We start from the raw sequence: 23,179 nt of genomic DNA, 5'->3' as shown, positions 1-23,179 counted from the left end.
TCAAAAGAAAAACTCTCATAGGTATCTGGAAGAAACATCCTGAGGATTGGGAAGGGGGAGTCAATAAAATACAGAAAATGTCATTCCCCAAAAGGCTTGATTGAACTATGCTAACTGCCCATCAATCAAGTTTCAGAAGAGATTTGTATAACTTCACTTGTCTTAACTTTATTTCTGTCAGAAAGGAAGAAAGAAAAAAAAAGTTTATAATTTTTTTAGGGGAGTAACAAAAAAAAAAAGGGGAATAAAATGATGCTGACAGAGACTAACTCCTATAAACACTTCACTATATGGAGCAGTATTTAAATGTTCATTAGACTTTAACCACTTAAAAATGAGCATATGGTATTTGTTTCTTGGTATATTCAACTAAAAAAAGATTCATAATTGAAAAACCAAAGTTACTTTTCAGACAGAGACTCAGGTTAGATGCATAGTTTGATTTCTGTAGTTTCTCACAAGTTTACTTAATATGATGTCATTGTTTGGTATGTGCATCTTATGTTCAACTTTGCTTTATAGAAGATTCATCTCTCTGTTCTATTATATAATTTTATAAGATAAAATTAGTTTACGAAGAGAGTAGTATCACTACTCATCTATTTACAGGTGTCAGTTATTCTTTTAGTGGCAATGTGGCATACAGTGGGGCTTAAAGCTCAGTAACATTTCATACACCAATTGTTCACAGCTACAATGTCTTATCTCAAAACTTGAATGGTAAAACAAAATTCCTAGATGAAAAAAAAATGAACAAGCATCTTTCATTATTTTAGGCTTCCGACTTTTTACTCTTAAAATTTCTATGCCTTGCCCACAGTCTGTCAAAATGGAAGTTATAAGCATCAAGGTGCACCTAAGGTTGAGAATTCATATGTGATTAAATTTCTAAAGTGTGTTATATATGATTATGTAATACTGTTCTCTAAACCTATAGCATTCTACCCTAGATCAGGAAGGCAATCTGGTACACTGAAAAATGTATCTTTCAGCTTTAACCACAGGTTCTAAAGTTAGAGAAATCGTTGTTGGAAACCCAACTAGCAATGTGTCCCTGGGTCTTCTTATTTAATTAAAAACAAAACAAAACAAAAAACACTACTGTGTTGCAGAATTGTTGGGAGAATTAGAGAAAATATACAAAAAGCGCAAGCACAGCGACAGGCACATAGAATAAGAAATAAATAATAATTACTGTTTTGTTGCCACTGGCTATGTTTGAAATACAACTAACCTAGAGAATGTGGAACTCAAACTTTCAAAGTCCCTATTTTGGAGGTCACTGAAATAATTTTTTTTTCCACACTGAAAGAAATTCCTTTGAGTCTAACGTCTTCATTTATTCAACAGTATTTATTTGGTGCTTCAGACATATGAAAGCATTATTTTTAATGTCAAGGATACCTCAGAGAAGAAATTAGAAGCATCATCCCTTGCCCTCAAAAAACTTACATTTTAGAGGAAGCCAGACATTAGGCAAGCAATTACATAGTTACTTAATTACAATTGTGATCAGTGTTACAAAGAAAGCCTGCTAAAGTGGGAAATGACCTAACAGGATCAGAATTTAAATTTCTATACAAACATCCCACCTCCCACCAAGGGTGTTCAATCACTCCATCTACAATTAAACCTAAGCAAAATCTTTGTACAGACATGATCTGTCCCATCTTTAAAACAACAAAATAATTAACCTGACTCTGGCCATTTTTATGTTCAGAACTATATACTGAAACTACACCTGCTATATAAAACCTACAAATTAATTTCAAGTATTCCATATAGTGGGTTCTTAATGAAAGAGAAAGCAAAGATATAATAAGCAGTTGTCAGCTATCAGGCCATGAACTCATTAGAAAATACATTTCCTGACACATTACAAACCCAGTATTTTCATATACATCCCATTATTCATTTTAACTCATTTTTTAGAATGTTTTTATTAAAATACTTACATATTTATTACTGAAAAACAAATTATGTCTGTGATTTTTAAGATCAGAACAATTCTAATTTCCTTACTAAAAGAGAACTCTTCTTTGCTCAGGTACCTTTTAAATATGCCACCTTATGTTTTATTTTTAATCTGGTAATATCCACTTTAAAGACAACTTCAAGATTCTTATCTTCAGAAGTTAGCACACTGTTGTAGAACAGTGCCATTAAAGTCCCAAGTGAATAATAATAAAGGGGAAAACTGAGAGATCAAATCAATGCTCTCATCAAAATGAAACTAAGTTTATTGTATGAAATAGAATCTACCTCAATGTTTGTCTTAGATTTAAACAGCGTTCACCCAGAAATTAATGCAACAACAATTAACTCAGAGCAGTCATTGTCAGTTCCCCAAAAGTGGCCTCTTCATCTATATATAGTTCATAAGGCAAGCTAGTCCAGGATTCCTGCTGCCAATTATAATGAATGGAAGAAACATATTTAAATCAAATAGCACCATCTAGCAGAACCCTCACCACTTTGCTTACAAGAGTAGATGTTACTTGGTGTTCAGTTTGGTAGATTGGACAGCAAAAGTGGCAATTATTTTTCATGGCAGAATCACAGAATTAGGCTAGAAAGGACCACAGATACATCACATTCTCATTTTTATCTCAGATAATTTTTTTTTTACAAAGTTATCAGGATACAGATTAGATTCAACTATTCCTGGAAATCTAACTAAAATCCAACATTACTTTGACTCTAAAATTCAACCACCCCGAAAGGTCTCAATACAGTTCAATTCCTTCACTCTCAGTAATATGAGATCCCAATACTCTGTAATCATTAAAACATCTTGTTTTTATCTTTTCAGGTCTATTACAACCAAATGATTAATGCACATAAATTGGGCTGTTATTTCAAAACTTAAGTTCTAGTAACTGCTATTTCTTAACAAGTCTATAATACTGTCTTCTGTATTTTTCATGGCACATCAACTAAATTCTAAATCTATCTCCTCAGAAAATACCTCTGGAAAACAAAACAAAACCAGCATCGCTCCGTTAATTTTGTTTGTTTTGCTACATCAAGGCCTGCCACCCCTAAATCCTACGGGAATTGTGTGTGTTGCTGCCAACACGAAGATTAGGAAACGTTCCCATCCCTAGGGCAAAAGAAACTTTCAGAAGCCTACTAACTCCCCAAAGCAAGGAGAGAAACTCGGTCGTCTCAGTTTTGGGTTTTTATTCAGGCAGCTACTTCCGAGCGCAAGGTAACCAAAGTAGCTCTTGAAAGATGCTCTCAGACTTTTCCCCCAGTCTGAACCCCCTCGGAAAGGCAGAGCGCGTTCAATGGCAAAGATAAGCCTCAAACCTCAGAGTGGAGGTGGTTACTGGGAGTCACCGATCTGCTGCACAGAAAAGAGGGGTTCTTCCTCAGTGGTCACAGTTACTATTCGCTCTCATTTTTAGTAACAACCAAATCACCGTTACAAGTACGTAAGAATAGCAGCAAACAGCCCTGCTTCGCACTGTGCCGTGACGGTGGCATCCCAGGACGGGAGGGGCTCTCTTCTCGCAGGCCTCCCCTGGGCTCCCACCGGAGTTAACACCTGTGTCTCCCCACTCAACGCTTCTCCCCTTCCGGCAAATCCCTTTTCGGACCACTGCTCCTAGGGCACCCCCAGACAAACCTCCTCCCGCCGGCCGCTGCAGCTCACACAACTCCCACTCTACGCGCCCCACGACCACCGCCCCTCGGGGGCCGCCCCGCCCGGTGCCGAGGCAGCCGCGGCCCCCAGACGTTTGGGAGGGAGGCGGCAAGTCTCCAAAAAAAGTTCTCCAGCCGCCGCCACGGACTTGGGTCTGCTGCGACAGGCAGAAACACCAGCCTGCTCCAGCAGATCCCGCTCCTCGCCAGCACACTTTTCCTCCCCCAAGAACTCGGTCCTTCTTAGTCTCCCAAACTTCAGCGGCGCCCGACCACCCGGGTTCCGCTAGGCACGGGGCACCACGAACGCCCAGTCCCTCCGCGGGCTGGAAAAAGCCCGGACGCCCACCCAGCCCACGCCCGCACACGCCCTCCGCGCCCAGCGCGCGTCTCCGCGCCCCGCGGGGCCCCGCTCGGTCGCTCCGCGCCCGGCTTCCGCCCGCCGCGCGCCCGGCACCGCCGCCCTCGACTCGTCCGGCGATCCCGGCCCCAAATCCCGGCGCCGGAGCCCCGGCCGCAGCGCCCCTCGCGCTGCCTGCCCCGACCCCAGCCCGCCGCTCCAAACACCCACATTCCCACCGCGAGCCCTCCTCCACGCAGCTGCCCCCTCCCGCCCCCTCCGCGACCCTCGGCAGCGCTCTGGGTCCTCGCAGCCCCGGACCCCAGCTCTAAAGTTACTTTGTGAGGAGGTGAACCCGTAGGTTATTTCCCCCAATCACCCAAACAAGTTTCCGTCCTCGGCACCAGCACCGCCACCGCCCCCCAGCACACTCGTTCCCTCCCGCCGGCAGCCCCCCAAGGCCGCCCGCCCCGCGCGAGCACCTCCTGGGAAACAGCCGCTCCCCGCACCGCACGCCCCCACCTCGCGTACCCCTCCCCCTGCCAGCCCACCCCCGGCTCTCCCCGGGCGGAGAGTGTCTGGGTCTGTGTGTCTCCAAGAGAGTGTGCGAGTGCGTGCGTGTGTGTGCGCGCGTGTGAAGGCGGAGGTGGGTGAGAAGCGGAGACACTTACTTCTCCCGGGCCTGGCTGTCGGACGGGACGGCGCTGCTGTTACTCTTGCCTTTGCCGTACATGCTTGTGCCGAGAGCAGCTCCCACTGTCACGCACCTGTCAACCCATCACAGCCTCCCCGGGAACAGCCCCGTCCCCATGGCGACCCACGCAGCCACCCCCACTATTGGCGGCCCCACGCTAAAGCTCCGCCCCCTTCGCCCAGGCAACGCGCGAGACTGACAGGCCTCCTCCTCCCTCCGGCCTGCCGAAGCGCGCGGTGGCGGCTACAGCCTAAGCGGCAGTCTCCTCCCTCCTTCCCTCCCTCCCGGGTTCCCTCCCTCCTTCCCTCTCCGCTCTCCTCCCTCCTCCCGCTCTCTTTCCCCCCTCCCCCCTCCGAACCCCGGCGCAAGGGGGGAATTAGAAACTGCTCTAGAAGGATTTTAAACAACTGGCTGTTCTCTCTGCCGCCGCCCCTCCCCCCGCGCCGCCCGCGCTCGGCTCCTCACTGGAGAGAAGGCGCCGGGAGGAGGGGAAAGTGCGGCCTGGAATCACTGGTAGGAGCCGGCGGAGCTGGAGCTGTGGCAGCCCCAGACTTTGGGGCGCCCGCCGAGTACACAGACAGACATACGGCCCCAGCTTTCGTGGGAGCCCCCACCAGCCCCCTCTCCTGCTCCTCTCCTGTCTGTGACCCCGCGCCAGTACCCTGGATTGATCTCTACAGCCCTCAGCCGTTCTCCCTGGGGTGTCGACCCCCCTCCCCCCGTCCCCCCACCACGCCCTGCTCCCAGAGGGCCGCAGGCAGGGGACACACGCGCAGTTCCCTGGACCTTATGTTTGAGCGACCCAGAGCGTCTCGCCTTCCCTCCTGGATAGAGATTGTCCCTCCCGCCCTCGGCGGGCGCCGCTGGGGTGGCGTCGCCTCGCCCCCGGGGCCGCACCCTGCTTCCCTGGGGAACACCCTGCCTCAGGCCTGCCTCCCCTCTTTAGAGGTGAGCCTCCCTCTCCCAAAATGGCCCAGTGATTCCTGGGGACTCACTGGCCCCCTACCCTGGCCCCTGCACGGGACCCTCGAAGCTCTGTGGCACGCCGTGCAACAGCTCCCGTGCCAGAAATGCTGCAGAAAAGGGCCCCAGGCCCACCTGGCCTGGTTTTCCAGCCTTGGTCGGTGATGCCTTCTCATCCTAACCTTTGAAGTGGAAAGGGCCCCAGAAGGCCTTTAAAGACAGCTCAGCCGTTGTCCATCAGAGTAGGCCCCAACCCTCCTTCAAGGTGTACAAAATTGTGCCAGAGCTGAAAGGCTGCCTGAGAATATTTCTGGATCAAAGCCCCTAATCCCATTTCAGTAAATGTGCAGAAAGTTTCTGTAGCACAATCTGGTTCCCGATAGAACTCCATCCTTTATCTTGTGGAGATCCTTGGATGCAAAATCAGAGTGCAAATGGGGTTAGAAAGAAGACATGGGCATCAAATAGGGAGTGACAGAGGAAGAGGGGTGCAGGTGGGGGTCAGACTGGGGGAAACATCAGGAAAGGGTGAATAGACATGGAACGGCTATGGGAGGGGAGAGGAAATAGGATTTAAATGGGGAAAGCTACCTTTCTGTTTCTCACATAGAGCTTTAAGCTTTTAGTAGTAGGACCCTAAAAATGCTTATGGAGATACAAAGATAAATGGAATGGAAAGAAATGGGCTTTATGACCAACATCAGCAAGTGATAGGAATGAAACATCAACAGAAGGTTAAGGAAGGGCAGTTAGTAATAAAGAAAGAGACCCAGAAAACAGATTGGCAACCAAACAAAACAAAAACTGGGGAAAATGAAGAAGGACCCGCTATTCTAGTGTTAGAGAAGTTTTTTTGTTTTGTTTTTTTAATTGGAAAAGGTAAAGTGTAAAAAGGTAGGAAAGAAGAATAAAAGAAATAGGATTAAATGAAACCATAGAATATGATAGCAAAAGATGGCAAAAACAATAAAGGACCTAAGTTACTATTGAAGGATGCAAGAAAAAAGTGTTGTTATTAAAAGGACAAAAATGCATCCCATAGAAGAATGAAGAAAGTGAGAAATCACATAGGCTTACGTTGATTAATTTCCAAGAGAAGTAATTTGCCATTTCTAATTCAAAATCCCCCTTTCTGTTTACAATGAACTATAGTGATTTGGTGGTGGAGACATGACATTCATGGACTCAGAAGAACAGGAAGGAGTGATGCTGAGTAAGTCTCTCTTTTAATGAACTTTTGCTCAAAGTGCTCACATGTGTGTAAGGCTGCCACTCTTTACAGAGTCTACCTTCAGAGTTAGCATATATAATTTGTTGTTCAGTTATCAACTTTCATTGGCTTTAACCCAGAAAATTAGCATCTCAAAGCTCCATGACCCATAGAACACTTTGTATAAGGGACTGCTTTGAGAATGATGTCAAGGACGGAGCTATGGCAGCTGCTAATCCATGCCCACACCTGGACTAAGGTAAGGTTTCCATTAAAGATCAAGAGTGGGCTTTGTACTGTTATCTAAAAACAAATTCGTTATTATCCTTGCACTAGAGTTGGGATTCTCTATGGTTCTCAGTCATGGCACATTAGAATTGCCCTAAGAGGATTTATTTTTTGTTGGGTTTTGTTGGTTTGGTTTTAAATACAAGTTTCTGGGACATCCCCCGCTCCCCCCCCCCCCCCCCACCGCCCTCAACTAACTCACTCAGAAACTTTGTGGATGGACCCTGGCCTCTGTATTTTTTTGTAAGCTCCAAGTGATTCTTATATGTAATTAGGACTGCTTAACTCTGCTCTTCAATGTCCATTTAAAGACAGCCAATAAACACAATCAGATCTCAAAGCAAGATTTTTAGGTTGTGGCTATACACAGCAGATGACCCTCCCTACATAAGGCATTAAGACATCTTTACAGTGGACTTTACTTTCTACCCACTGAGCCAACAGATTTGTTAATAGGATGAAAATGTATGACCACATGTGATCTTATAGCACAAGACCACAAATAGCTATGGTTTAATTTACTATTTCCTAAAGAGAAAAGAAAACAAGAGAAGCTGTTTCCTGTCTACTGCTGCAATGTATTCATTTGATTGGTTTTCACCCACATTTATTACATGGAAAAGTCCTTTGAGTAATGGCATATTTTCTGATATTTAAGAAATAAATAAATTGTAAATCTGCACAGTAGGGCGTGGAATTCAGAATAATATGGTTGGTCTTAGTATCCAAAAAGAATAAAATGCGAAAAGGTCTTAGTTCAGAACTTGCCAAGTTAATGTCAGAGTTAACTTTACAAGAACGTTATTATCCAACAAATACACTAAGTGAAAACATGACTATCCCTATACGCGGTAACCTTAAAGCTTCAGTAGTAATCAAATCAATTGTCATTAAAACATCTCAGCAGCTATCTGAACCATCTCTATTTTATTTTCTTGTTAATGTTTACACATGTAAATAAAATGCTTCTTTGCCCTTGTTCAAATTATTTTGAGTACAAAGAGTGTTCTTTGCATCAGCAACTGTATCTCGTGGGGCCAATATTGTAATTAATGAGATTTGAAACACATATTCACAGCCAAATTTGAGATCCCAGACATAGAATTGAAGATCCATTGTCTGTTTGTTTTCATTTTTAAGAAAGGGGAAGACAGGAGATTTAAGTCTTCCTGTAAATAACCACAATATATTTTTTAGAAGTTAATCGTTCTTTTTAACCTCACACATAAGGCTGATTAATCTGGGGGGGCTGGAAGAGAGAAAGAGTGCTGACTAGCTGAGCCACCAGAATGAAACACATGTATTTGAGGGGTTTTTTTTTTCTTTATTCTTTCAGATATAGAACACCACAATTACTCAATCATTAGGTCTTTCTCCCCTGCCCTGGTTTTGTTTGTGTACAAATGCACAATTTTCTCTTTTTGGAAATTGCATCTTATTCTTGGAAGTCTTTATCATTTTAAAATAGGCAGTTTGTATACCACCCTGCTCTAGATTAACTATGCATTTCTTTGATCCTCATTTTTTCTATAAAACATTAAGGTTAATAATGTCCATATTCTTATAGTGCATGGAACTTTAGAAAAGATTTCCCTTTGCTATATAGAACAAAGAGGCTACCTCTTTAAGTTTAAATAGAAACTAATGGTGAATTTAATTATTTGCATCACAGAGTATACTTAGCATGTTAACTTAAAAAAAAAACATTTAGAGTAGAAAATGTTTAGAAAAATTAAAATAAACATTGAAATGTATTAAAATTAATTTTCTTGTTCTGGGGTAATTTTTTCAAAGGCCGAAAATTTTCTATTATTAATTTGTTTCATAAACTAGTTTATGAAAAATATCTTACATTCATATCACTTTTCATTTCAAATCATTTAACAGATATCTGTTCGTGAATAGTCATTATACCTGTTAATTAGATTTTCATAACCAGCTTTTTTAACTGGGTAAACTGAGTCCTAGAAAGATTTATTAGCATGATCTGATCCATAAAGAGAACAGAACTCGTTCCAGGATGAGAACTCTGTGTTCCTGGCTGACAGTACTGTTCTCAGACCACGGAGCCACACCTCTTTCTCTCAGAAGTGACTATTCCACAGAGGAATGTGAGCAAGCTCTGAGATGTTTGTCACTCAAACTACTGTATGAAACTTCACTCCCAGGCAGAACGGACTAGCATGCTTAGATTCACAAACTGCTTACATGCCATGTACCAAAGTAATTGAATGAATAGAGTCATTACAACTGTAATACTATGCAACGTGGTCTCTTATACCAGAATAATAAATGAAATGGGGCCTCAAATTAACATTATTTGACACACTGTTATTGGTTTAACATCAGTTAATCTGAGGCAATGACTGTTTTCTTAACCTATTGCCCTAGATTTTTAAAATCCCAATTTAGCTATACATAAACATTTACCAATGGGTTAGGAGAGACTGTACAGATCTACTGGTTCTAAACCGTTCCATCTCTAGAGTGCCTAGTCTTTTTTAGCACCATCAAGATTTCAAATTTAATAACTTAGAAAAAAATAATCCTGATATAAAAAATTGCACATAAGCTGAAGATGATGAAAAATGAAAAAAGTGGGGCTACCACGTATTGCAATTTCACACACTTTAGCACATTTTGCAAAACAAATCCCGAGTGTTGCAGTATTCACTGGCTGGCTTTTTGTCATTAAATGTTGAAAGTTATGTAATAGAAAGTATGCCAAAGAGTGTTCTTTATTCAAAAGTATTACTATTTTTTCAGTGCATTCCTAAATCTTCACAATGGTTTTTCACCTACTAAGATTATGCCAATATGATGTCTTTGCACTCTTGGATTTGACAAAGGCCCCAGTCTCATGAAGGAGGCTGTGAACATTCCAGGCAGTGTCATTTCCTCCTGTTAGAAATGGAAACATAGGGGGAAAAATAACTACTCATTTGTTTTTCATTATTTTCCAACATTATTGGGTCCTCTCAACGAAGTATGTCAAAAAAAGAAGGCGATAAATTATTCCACTATTATATTTTATTTATCTTGAAATAGTTTGACTATAAGGGGTTAAGATACATATTTTAACCTCTTTAGCTGTATTAAAAATATGTTTAAGACAAGGACTGAATTGGGGTACCTGGTCACTTAAGTGACTCTTGATTTCAGCTCAGGTAAAGGTCTCACGGTTTGTGAGATTGAGCCCTGTGTTGGGCTGTGTTGGCAGCGAGGAGCCTGCTTAGGATTCTCTCTCTCCCTCTCTCTGCTCCTCCCCCACTTGCACACACTCAGGCTCTTTCTTTCTCTCTCTCAAAAGTAAACAAACATTAAAAAAAAAAAAGGTGCTGAATATAGCCATTGCCAATAATAAACAGGGTCATGTATACTTGTCAAAGATACAGAAGGTACTTATATTTTATTTATTTTGGTGTGCTCAAAATGTCTTTGAAACCAGTTGGGCTCCTTCTATATATTCCAGTATCTGGAGATTTGTAAGTATTCTGTGGTGGCAATTGCTACCTGTTAGCATCATCATCATTAGATTATACATGTATAAACCAGATTCCTCGTCAGACACATAATTCTATAATCTTGTTATCATCAGTTTTTCAAACTCTCCAGGTGTTTTTCCTTGGACCTATATTCTTGAAGCAGAGGATAGACAGATTCCCTGCTACATGGTGCTGAGCTTTTGACTACTGCATGGCAAATCTCCATTAGCCTCACTCAGCTTCTAAGACCCAAGTTGTCTGCGGTATTGGGGGCCAGTGTTAAGAAAGTTAAGAAAGAATACATTTTTGTGATATGGTCTGCTACTACTCTGTGCTTACCTTCTACCTTGTCTTCCCTCTAACACTCATGGGAGTTTTACTTCTTTGAGGATAACCTTGATCACTGTCTATAGTCCTATGAACACTACTTAGGGCTAAAGTTGTTGCTTTGCTAAGTTCGTTGCTCTGAGTTAAGGAGAATTGTGGCCAAGGACGCTGACCCATGGAATATTCTTCTTTGGCACGGTGTTTGAGGCTGAGGTGCCCAGAAATTAGAGGCTTTAGCAATACTGTATACGTTTACTCTGGCTTTTCTGTCTGGTTCTTCTAGGAAGGAGGTAGACAAACAGCTCACTCTGTTAATGAAAGTAGGTAGTCTGCAGAGAAGGGTGGCCCAAGGAAGAATCCAGTTCTGGATACCTTCACCCATCCCTCTGGAAGAGTTATCCCCATATCCCAACTTTCTTGCACTGCTTCCGTTGTTCTTGCCTTGGCTCTTGTGTCCTTTTAGGAGGTACCAGCTCTGTTGGCTAGTTTGGTTGTTTTCTTCATTTTAAAGGAGCATTTGTCATTTGTGGCACAAGGAGGCATATGTCACATACATGTCTCAGGAACCTTCTAAAGACCTTCACTAAAGGGCTGTGAGAGGAGGCGGAGGAGAGGGGGAAGAGATGGGCAACAGAACTACATCTCTGCAGCTTCTAGCCTATGTCGGTTGCTCCAAAGGGTTTTACCACATAACCTCCCATCTTTCCATTCCTTCTTTTACCTGTTCTGTCTTCCCTCTTCCCATTCTTTTCCCCCCAATCCCTGACAAAAGGACAAAGGTGAGAGAAATAGGGAAGTTTCATGGAAACATATTAGATTGAAAATATATGAAACTGCTATTTTTGTAAGTCAAAAATGTTTGACTGCTTAACAGTGTTACATGGTTCAACTTCAACTATGCAAGAATTTCAGTTCTTGCAAGCCACATCACAGACTTCTTAGGTATTAACAACACTAATATTTATCAAGCTTTATGATATGCCGGGCACCAAGTGCTTTACACAGAGTATCTCGCTCAGTGATCTTTGTAATCCTTAGAGGTAGGTTTTATTATTCACATATTTTGCTGGTTCACACAACTAGTGAATGATGGGATTGTAATTCACATCCATGCAGCCTATCTGTTCAGGCCTTCTCAGAATCCAGTACAGAGATCCTTCCAACCACTCTTGCCCCTTAATATTTACTCTTTCATGTACTCAATTCTAGAAATGCAAGCTTCTTTGTGAATTCAGGTTGGATTAAATACAGGCAAGACCACTCAAGCAGGGTTTATGGGATCTTACTTCAGCATGGTAAGCAGCAGTGAATTCTGTTCTTACACCTAAACGTCCTGATTAGGCAAAATCAGAAACACCAAGCCACACCCTGCTTTATTTCAGCCTTGGACTTTATCAAGTACATCATTTCCTCCCATTTTGACTATTGTAAAGTAAATACCTTGGCTTATTGTAGGATATTAAAAGGAAGTGATTTGGTATGAATCTATTTCTCTTTTGATATTTAAAAGAGATACATATTCTCTGTATTCCTACTATATTGCTCAATTCATGTCTTCTTTCCAATCTTCACCTTGTTCATTTCTCTTTCAGTTAATCACATTTCCCAGATCTAGGTGGCTCTGAGATCTGTAGTGGATAAAACCCGAAAACCAAGATCTGTTTTAATTCACATTCTGCTTAGGTTAAGGGAGACCTGGATCACTGGGTCACATCACCATCCAGTCACTGGATCACTATAAATATGTGCCCTACCTCTGGAAATGATCACAAACTGTTTCCCTGCATCTAAATAAGTAGATTGCGATTCCTTTGGGGGTTGTTTTTTGTTGTTGTTTTGGGATTTTTCCCCCCCCAGTGTGGGTTGTTTCCTGGTAGATTATTGTATTTCATGTTACCTTTCCTTCGCTTCTTTGTTTTGTTTTGTTTTGTTTTGTTTTGTTTTTTTGGCTTCACTTCCTCCTTCTATTGTTGTAGATGTCTTTTTCCTCTCATCACTTTTCCTGTTGCCTTTCCAATTGGGTGGGGCCCCCATCCAATTCACTCACTGTCTGGCTCTAGAGTATCTTCAGTCCCAGGGGAAAACAATCTTGTGCCAAATAGTTAGAATCCCTGGGGCATCAGAAGAAAGATCCTAGAGACTAAGTATCCCTAAAATTTTCTTTTATTGATTTTATGTTAGAATGAAATCCAAGGATGCCTAATTAGGGGGAAAAAAATTCATCCTTTTGGCCTCCTAATCCCAGACCATTCTGAACTCTGACAGCACCAACATCCATCAAATCAAACAATGAAATCAACTTTGGTTACTTAGCATAATAGAAATAAACTTGTAATATTCTATTAGTGAAGGATCAATGTCTCCTGTCTTGAAAATAAACATCAGAGCTTGGCCTCAACATTTATGTAGCAGCAGGAGACCATTATTTTGTGGCAACATTCGATTACATTGACATCAAGACAGATTTATTAAATTAATAAATAGTACATGATTTTCAGCCTTTCATTTCCAACCGTCACCACCACCCCACTCCTCAAGGTGATCTTCTGAAATCCTTCATCCTTATTATCTATGACCTCTATTTCCTTTTTGTTGTTTGTCATTTTACACTCAAATTAATATTTTTAGTATCTATTTTTTCAGATGGAAATTTTTAATTAGTTATTAAGAAGAAAGCTAATAATGAGAATCATCAAATTATTAATTGTTAAAATATTTTAGTGGTGTAATATTTGAAAAGGAAGTATTTCAGATATGCTTTTCAGAGTTCTGAATGTGGCTAATAACAAAAGGCCACAACTTCTGCTATCTCTTCCTCTAACTTTCAACCTCAGGGCCCTTGCCCTGGCTGTTTCCTCTGCCTGGAACGTTCTTCCTTCTGTTCTTTGCATGGCTGGGTTTTTTTTCTCATACTTAAGTCTGCTGGAATGTCATTTCCACAGAAAGGTTTTCTATAAGAGTCCTTTTTAAAGTGCTTATTCCCCCATCCTCAGTCACTGTTCCTCCTGCTGCTCTGTTTTATTTTCTTTTTAATCACATGTCATATTTGAAAATGTCCATGATTTGAATTACTCTGTTGGCTTGCATAGTCCATGTGGGCAGTGGTCTTATCCTTCTTCTCATACTAGATCTCTATGTCTTAAGACCTGGAACAGTACCAGATACCCAGCAGCGCTCACTAAACAAATGTTCATGGACTGACTGGATGGATGAATGAATGAATGAATGAATGAATCTAATAAAACAGTCATACATGAGTAACCTCAGATCCTAGCTCACTTAGATATTTGCAACATGCAATCTTTCCAGCCCTCTGCCCTACCGCTCCAATGCAGGGATCCTTATATTTTTAGAAACAATAGTGATTGGACAGAGAGTACCAGCACACCTTCAGATTTTAGGCTTCTGCTCTTACTCCAATTTATTGTTCCAGCATCTAAATCAATTTAACAGAATCTTGGTGAGCAGGACATGAGAGAGAGAAGTATTTTCTCCTCTTTTGTATCTCCACAGATGTAACTTACTTAGAGTTCCAAGTGGCTTAATGTTGCTGACAATAAGGAAACAAGTAGCACATAGTCAGCAGATTAGTTTTCAGTAATAAGCTTTCATTATGTTACTCTCCTACTCAAAAACCTCAATGCCTCCTCACTGCCTATAGGATAACTTTCTCTCCCCTCAGATTTTAATCTAATCTGATCCATCAGTACCTACAGCCTTCACTATGTTGTAGTTATTTATGCATGTCTGTCTTCCCTACCAGAGTATATATTCCTTGAAAACAGCCTCTTCATTCACAGTCGCTTATAGAATACCTACATGTTGAGCCTTATATGAATATATGAATATATTGTTGAAGAAGATGTTTCCCTGCTTTCAAGCCCTACAATTCCTACCCCAGTTTCTACTTTGCCTTTGGGAAATGATTACTAATGTTTCTGGAATTAAATTTTAGTTCCAGTAGCTGCAGTCTAAAAACCTGGATTTGGATTCCCTGCCCCATTATTAGCTGTGTGATCTTAGCCAAGTCGCTTAACTTCCCAGTGTCTCAGTTTTATCAGTTGCAAACTGAGATGTTACTACTGTATGTTAGGGTTATAATGAGGAGTGAATGAGAAAATGCACATACTGGGTCTAGCAAAGAGCTTGGCATATCATATGTGCTTAGCGAATGTTTTCTTCCTCAGAGTTGGGGCATGCCCTATGTGGTCTGTTACTTTTCAAATATACCTGGCACATCTGTCAAACACTGTATTATTTCATATCATATCATGAGTACTATGATTTCCTCTTGCCTTACATGACTTTCCCTAGTCCTATCCAATTCTTAACTCCTTTGAAAGACATTCTCTGCTCTTATAATTATATCACACATAATAAGTGGCCTTTTACTAGAACTTAACAGTTCCTGGGTCTCATCTCTGAAATGAGTATAACTGTAAGGATAATAATTGTGATTCTTTAGCAGAGCCCAAGATGGTCCTATATTGATAGCATGCATCTGCTATCTCTTATCTGAATTTAGTAACTAGAAAACGTGATGCCAAATTCAACAGCTTCTGTCTTGGTTGCAGTTGGTCACTGTGATGACGTCATTCCAAATTTCATGGATTCAAGGGTGAAAACAAGAATTTTGATGTCATTTAGTCAAATCTGCAAAGAAGGATGTTCCACAGTGTTCCTTAATCCCAGTGAAGAAACTCTTATCTTTAACTGTTAATACAGTGTTAAGTACTTTTCCTCATTGAATCGGCAATGCAATGGGAAAAAAATTAAGTCATCCTCCTCCTCATAATAAGCCTGCATATACTTCAAGACCGTCATCAAGTAATCCTCTTCTCCCAAATGAACAATCAAAATATTTATTTGCATAGCTAATATCACAGACGGTCTAGGCAAATAGACAAAGTCTCTCTCCTGTGAATACTATTAGCTTGTAGTTCATGGTTTAGGCAACTGCTCTAGAGTGAAATAAAATCTTCAGAGACTTCTACTGGTCAATCAACACTTAAAATGTTTTTCTAAGCTACTCCTGGTAATTGGAATCTTTTAAGCATTTGTTAAAGGTAGAATGGTAATACTTAAAACAGTAGCAGTATAGTCATCCACTCAACAAGCATTCATTGAACACCTACCATATGTAGTATAGAGCAACATAGTATTTTGCTAAGCAATAGGTGGGGATGATGGAAGAATCTGTTAGAAGCAGTAGCCACCGTAAAGAACTTAAAAGGAAGACACAAAGCTTTGCTTAATACTTACCATGAGCCAGGCACTGCGCTAAGTGCTGAGGATGCACATATAAAGTTTCTTTGAGGAGCTCATAATCTAGAGAGGAGTATACCAGCCTTATATTTCAATATGGCATTTTAAGTGTTATGAAGGATGTTAGTGGCACTGGGTATTCTGGGTCATGGAGGACTACTTCTACCTGGAGTTTGCTTGACAGGTGAGAGGAGCCTGGACTAAGGAATAAAGCTTAGCTAAATTAAAATAATAATAATAGTAATAATAATAATAACAACAACCTAAAAAATAACACAGGGAAGGGCATTTCAACAATGGGAGCTACATATACTAAGGCAGAAAGGGAAGAGAGATCATGCACATTCCAGAAGCTACAAGGAATTTGCCTGTAGTGGGAAGACTGGAGACAGTTGTGGAGATAAAGCTGGCGAGTCAGCAAAGACTGATTCATGAAGAGTTTTGTATGAGCACTATGAAAAAGACTGGGCTTTAAATCCTTGAGTAGCCTTGGGAAGCCACTAGAGGATTTTAGGCAGAAGAATTACCTGATCAGATTTGTAATTTAGAAAAATCACTCTGACCTTTGTGTGAAGGAGAGATGGGAGAGTCAATGGAGGCAGGGAAGTGGAGGGGTTATTACAAGGATCCAGGTGGTAACTGATGCAGAAAGGACCCAAGCTAGGTGCAGTAAGGAATGGAGAAGAGAGAATCACATATGACATAGAGATGGAGAAAAAGGAGAACTGGGACTACTGTGTATACATTTCATTAGATCGGGCAAAGATTATCTATTTGACCATCTTCACATATCTTTCACTTGGACAAGGGCAGTTTACTCCATATACTGCATGTACAAGTCCTTTAACTTACTTAAATATGTCCTATAAATTACTTAATGTGATAAAACCAACTTTATTTTTCAGTGAGAATACATCTTTTCAATAACAATGGAAGTTGTCGGGGAAATCAGCATTTTTATTTCTTTTCTTCAGGTTTTTTTTTTTAAGTTTATTTATTTTGAGAGAGAGAGAGAGAGAGAGCATGTGCATGACTCAGGTGCCCCTCTCTTCAGGTTTCTAATGTATAAAGAGCTTCCTAGAATTCCTCCCAACAGACTCCCAAACAGACAAAAATAAACCAAAAATTAGAACCACAACCAAACCAAAGAAAAATTTTTATTTATTTATTTATTTATTTATTTATTTATTTATTTATTTATTTTGAGACAGAGAGAAACAAAGCATGAGCAGGGGAGGGGCAGAGAGAAGAGAGACAGAATCTGAAGCAGGATCCAGGCTCGGAGCTGTCAGCACAGGCCTGATGTGGGGCTCGAACTCATGGACTGTGAGATCATGACCTGAGCCAAAGTTGGATGCCCAACAAACTGAGCCACCCAGGGGCCCCAAAAGAAAAATTATTTTTAAAAAAAGATACACAGGGGGCACCTGGTTAGCTCAGTTGGTTAAGTGTCTGACTCTTGATTTTGCTCAAGTCATGATCTCATAGTCCTTGAGATCAAACCTTACATCAGGCTCTGTGCTGATGGGCGCCTAGCCTGCTTGGGATTCTCTCTCCTTCTCTCTCTGCGCCTCCCCTGCTGGTGCTCTATCTCTCAAAATAAACTAACATTTTTTTAAAAAGTTACATAGATACATTGATAGATTCAGGATAAGGAACATTTCAAAATTCTGGCTTAGATCATTTAGACCTTGACTGGAAAAGCTTCCAGATCCTATAGAACTTGCCTGCTGTTGAAGGTTAGGTTCTCTAAAAACAGAGTCTAAGATGAGTATGAAATACACCATGTTTACTAGGCACCAACTCTATGAAAGGAGAGGGGAAGAAGTAGGATTGTGTAAAGGAAGAAGCCAGCCCCAGTGCAGGCCTTACAAAGCCTCAGCCAATATACTGCAGATCTCTAGAGAGATCTCCTGTGGCCCTGCCAAAATGGCCTGGCTTTTATGCCCTAGTGTCACTCATCTGAGGAGAGCTGCCTTAGGGAGGACATGATCTCTGGAGAGGTGGTTCTTAGCAGCTGAGGAAACCCCTGAAGATGCTGGCACTCCCCCTTGATATCAGGTCCTTCTTTGAAAGGAGACCTCTGTGGATGCCACACCTGCACACCAACGTTTGGATAGAGCTTGAAGACAGACCAGGCCATCTTCCTGGCCTTGGTAGAACTAAGTCTGCATACCTACATCACCTCAACCATGTCTCTAGATCTCCTACCCTTATAAGTGCTATTTTCAGAATTATAGAAAAATGAGAAAATGAGAAAAGAATTGAAAGCTGAGTTTAAAATTATTTATTAATAATAAAATACCAGTGGGAATTAAAAGAAAAAAAATAAAAAAAATGATGTGAGGATATTGCTATCTTACCTTTCTACATATACAGTGGAAAATCACAGATTTAATAAAATATACTAAGCAATTACATCACTTCATGAAATCTAGCACATTAGAAACTGGCGTAGAGCTCTCCTGAACTATGCAAGTCAACTGTGGTTTCCTTTCTCCATCCAGTCAGTTACAGCCTACCTGAGGGACCTTTATGAAGGCATTTAAATTCTCTTTGCTTGAGTCACTAATAATTGAACAGTACTCATAACAGGAATACTATCATGTTGAAATTATGCCACAAGGTACAAGATGGAAGGGGAGATAATTTTAAAAGCCAATAGGATGACTAAAGAAAAAAATGGCTCATCAGAGTTTAGAATATCAGTCTTTTTCAACATTATGGCAGAGTGAGGGGCAGAAAATAGGATCTTTCATTGTAATTCCTATAATTTAGGACTATGCACTGAGTTCATAAATTCCTCATCCCTCAGAATTTATCTCTATGGTTAAAACTTACTGATTTAGATTCCATAAATTTGTCATGTTGCAGTAGTAATACAGTTGTAGTGTGTCATTCTGGCTGAGAAAATATTTTATAATGATTTTTTTTTCCCTGAAAAGAAGGAGCCTACTAATATTGTCCAAGCATGTCTTCAAACTTTGGGTCTGCCTATTATTTCCATAATGTCAGCTGTGGTCATGACCCATTACCATGGGCCAATAATGACTTACATTTTTAAACCTAATTGACCTATTCTTAACAAATACCACTTTTTCTTACATTATGCAAACTATTTAGAAAATAAATAATAAATAGCCTTTACTTCAAAATATATATATTTCTATTGATTTGGATGGGTTTTTCTGTTCCTCTTCTTTTTTTATTTTTCTAAATTTTTTTAATGTTTCTTTATTTTTGAGACAGACAGAGTGTGAGTTTGGGAGGGGCAGAGAGAGAGGGAGACACAGAATCTGAAGCAAGCTTCAGTCTCCAAGCTGTCAGCAGAGAGCCTGCTGCAAGGCTCGAACCCACGAACTGAGATCATGAACTGAGCCGAAGTCGACGCTCAACTCACTGGGCCACCCAGGCACCCCTTTGTCTTCCTCTTTCATTGTAACCCCTCTATCTACCCCAACTAGTGGGGTTCTGCATTCCTTCTTATATACCAGAGAATGTCTGTCCATCCAACCCTAGATTAGAGCAATAATATAGATGTGAGAAGAAGATAAATAAAACCAGATTAGAGCAATAATATACATGTGAGAAGAAGGTGGAAGAAGAGGGAGAAGGGAGCTCTGAAATGGGTAAATGACAATATGCAAACTAAATGAATATCCTCCCAAAACATGTGAAGAGTAACTACCCCTCACTAGTTTCTCACAAACACCTTGGTCTTGGAATTTATTCCTCACGAACTATATTACTTGCCTATGGAAAATAATGCACTTCAAAGTTGTCATTCCTAAAAGTTGTCATAGCTTTAAAAAAATCCACTAATCAAATTAACTGCTTTGATTTTCAGAATGTATGTGTCTAATCAGCAATTACATTAGATGTCTTTGAAAATTCTTGGGGCGCCTGGGTGGCTTGGTCGGTTAGGCGTCCGACTTCGGCTCAGGTCATGATCTCACGGTCCGTGAGTTCAAGCCCCACGTCGGGCTCTGTGCTGACAGCTCAGAGCCTGGAGCCTGTTTCAGATTCTGTGTCTCCCTCTCTGTCTGTTCCTCCCCTGTTCATGCTCTGTCTCTCTCTGTCTCAAAAATAAATAAACGTTAAAAAAAAATTTTTTTTAATTCTTTTTAATTATTGCAGAGAAGATCTTAACACTGCATCCATCACAATTGCCATAGAAGACCCTTGTGGCCCTACCTCCATCATCTCAGTGTTCACTGTTAGCTCTGGACATTGAATGCCAGAACCTCCATTGCTGTCCTCCCTCCAAAGCCAGAAGCCTCCACTGCCACTTTTGCCAGAAAGTGTATTCTGTAAGACACCTACTTCCTCTCATTGTTCTCTTTCAAAACAATTTCTCCTACACGCAAGGTGGATTGCCTGAGCCTAGGTCGTAACTTGTGCGCCGTTGCTATAAAAGAAGCTGGGAAAACGCATTTGGGCCTTATGCGGTGGGAAGGCAGGACTCATGCTATGGGGAATTCCTCAAACATAGAAAAAGTATCCGAAAGGTGATAAGCAGCCAGAAAAACCAGAACATGGAAGGCAACCAAATACAGAGCTCAAAATGTGTGCATCAAATTACTGGTAGTGATGGTTAAATTTCCCCAATCATGGAACTGAGGGAAATACTGCTCATCCCCAGGGAGCTGGAGAGGAGTCATTTGAGCACTTCTTGCTGACATCTTTCGTTGTGCTCCAGACTGTTCCAGATGGCAGGAAGTCCCTGCTCAGGCCTCTGGCTGGGACTTTCTCCAAAAGCTGACCCTCAACACTGCACGGGGGCAAGCTGCCAGAGCAGCAGGGAAAGACGACTCACCTACACAGGCACAACCCGTTCTCCAAACACCCTGGAAATATAACTGACACACAGTGGGGAAAAGAACAGGTTTTCAAGCCTTGTTACTATGCATATGCTAATTATTAGGCAGAGGGGAACATGATAATTGAGTTATGAAACAACTAAATAAAAATAGACTACCTGACAGAGAGCTTCTTTACGTGACGTTTTTACACAAGAATAAACAATGTGTTCTTTGTAGAGCTTAAAAAAAAAAAGAAAGAAACAGGGTTAGTTTTATTCTGTAAACTACAGTCTCTTGTTGTAACTAGACTAGTGCTTGTATTTGTTGACATTTTGATTTATAAAAAACCTGAACAAGTTCAATTTCAATAATTCTTTTTGTTCAAGCAATACCAGAGAAATGGGGGAAATAATGATGTCCCCTCCCAGCCCCCCACAAATGGCATATGCAAGAGCTTTCAAATTCTCTTTGTTCAACTCTGGGTCAGATTTCATGAAGAAATAATTGAAATTCCTTTTGCTCCCCATTCTTCCATACATAGAGGTTTGTGTTCCTGATGAGCACCAAGAATCTTCCTTCCACAGAACTTTGTCTTTGAAAGATGAAATAACCTATTTCCCTCACCTCTTCTCAATCTTATTTCTGTGTTTCAATTGCTCTCCATCCTTAACCACAACAAGGAATGTATGCTATTTAATTCACTCTTGAAAAATTCAACCTAATGCCTAGAACTAGTGGCATGTGCTAAGAAGTGGCCAAAGTAGGAAGCACCTGGGTGGCTTGATAGGTTAAGTGTCTGACTCTTAGTTTTGGCTCGGGTTGTAATCTCACGGTTCATGGGTTCGAGTCTGCATCAGGCTCTGTGCAGACAGTGGGGAGGCTGCTTGGGATTCTCTCTTTCCCTCTGTCTCTACCCCTTTCCCATTCATGCTCACACATGCATTCTCTCTCAAAATAAATAAATGAACTTAAAAAAAAAGGTGGGGGGCACCTGAGTGGCTCAGTTGGTTAAGCATCCAACTCTTTGTTTCAGGTTTTGTGATTCAAACCACACATTGGGCTCTGTGCTGACAGTGCAGAGCCTGCTTGGGATTCTCTCTTTTTTCTCTCTCCCTCTTCCCCTTCCCTGTTCATGCTGTCTCTGTCTCTCTACAGATTGACAAATAAACTTAAAAAATACAAAATTTTAGCCTGGGTGGCTCATTTGCTTGAGCATCAGACTTTGGCTCAGGTCATGATCTCATGGCTGGTGAGTTCAAGCCCCACGTTGAGCTGTCAGCACAGAGCCCAGAGCCTGCTTCAGATTCTATGTCTCCTCTCTCTCTGCCCCTTCCCTGCTCACACTTTGTCTTTCTCTCTCAAAAATAAACATTAAAAAAAATTTTTTTAAATAAGAAATAAAAATTTTTTAAAATTATTAAAGAAAAGCAGGGGGAGCATAGGTGGCTCAGTCCATCAAGTGTCTGACTTCACCTCAAGTCATAGATCTCATGATTCATGAGTTCAAGTCCAGCATCGGGCTCTGTGCTGACAACTCAGAGTCTGGAGTCAGCTTTGGATTCTGTGTCTCCTTCTCTGTCTGCTCCTTCCCCCCCACTCACATTCTGTCTCCCTTTCTCTCTCTCTCAGAAACAATAAAAACAAAAAAATTAATGTTTAAAAATTTTTTTTTAAAATAAAGAAGTGGCCAAAGTAGAACCTAAAGCAGAGAAGTAAAGGGTACTTAGGTTCTAGTTAGCATTTTTTAACACTGAGTCACTGTGGATAAAACCAAGAGTAAATTATACCTATGAAATGGCAAACAAATAGTTCCCCATTTATTCATATTAATGATGAATTTGCATAATATTCTTGGAAATCCTTTGTTTAAGAAGAAAGACAACAAGTAAAGATAGTAATATATAATAAAACAATTTAGAAGGAGTCCCAGGTAAGCCATGCTTGCTCATAAAATGTTACTTTCTTCACATCAAATGATAAAAGTGAAAAAAAATAAAAGGGAGTATTCAAAGTACAGTTTCTGATAAGAGGAAGCAACCAGATAATTTAATGAAAATGCCTCTAAATTGGATGTTAATTTGTGTTATCTACAGAGAAATTCCCTTTCCCCAAGTAACCACTAAACATAAATGCATTTGTGACTATGGTAGGAAGCAC

General features: G+C 40.9%; 2 protein-coding genes across 8 annotated transcripts in view; one reads left to right on the top strand and one right to left on the bottom strand.

The window, feature by feature from the left end:
- Nucleotides 1-4,862, bottom strand: part of SSBP2 (single stranded DNA binding protein 2) — a 304,408-nt gene extending 299,546 nt beyond the window's left edge. Inside the window, exon 1 of one of the 6 annotated variants that reach the window (XM_058728082.1) lies at nucleotides 4,660-4,862. In XM_058728082.1, the coding sequence (XP_058584065.1) occupies nucleotides 4,660-4,721 (62 nt within the window). In that variant the 5' untranslated portion in view covers nucleotides 4,722-4,862. The remainder of the gene's footprint in view (nucleotides 1-4,659) is intronic. The other 5 variants (XM_058728030.1, XM_058728011.1, XM_058728038.1 and 2 more) reach the window with 5 other exon arrangements.
- Nucleotides 4,863-5,020: 158 nt separating this feature from the next.
- ATG10 (autophagy related 10) overlaps nucleotides 5,021-23,179 on the top strand; it is a 449,505-nt gene continuing 431,346 nt past the window's right edge. Inside the window, exons 1-2 of one of the 2 annotated variants that reach the window (XM_058728214.1) lie at nucleotides 5,021-5,630; nucleotides 6,798-6,858. The gene's annotated coding sequence lies outside the window, so the exon portion shown is untranslated. Of the gene's footprint in view, nucleotides 5,631-6,797; nucleotides 6,863-23,179 lie in introns of both variants that reach the window. The other variant, XM_058728204.1, reaches the window with a different exon arrangement.

This window comes from Neofelis nebulosa, chromosome 1, assembly GCF_028018385.1.
Source record: "Neofelis nebulosa isolate mNeoNeb1 chromosome 1, mNeoNeb1.pri, whole genome shotgun sequence".
NCBI lineage: Eukaryota > Metazoa > Chordata > Mammalia > Carnivora > Felidae > Neofelis > Neofelis nebulosa.
Note: the sequence above shows the minus strand (reverse complement) of the source record. Positions and strands in the feature narration are given on the sequence as shown.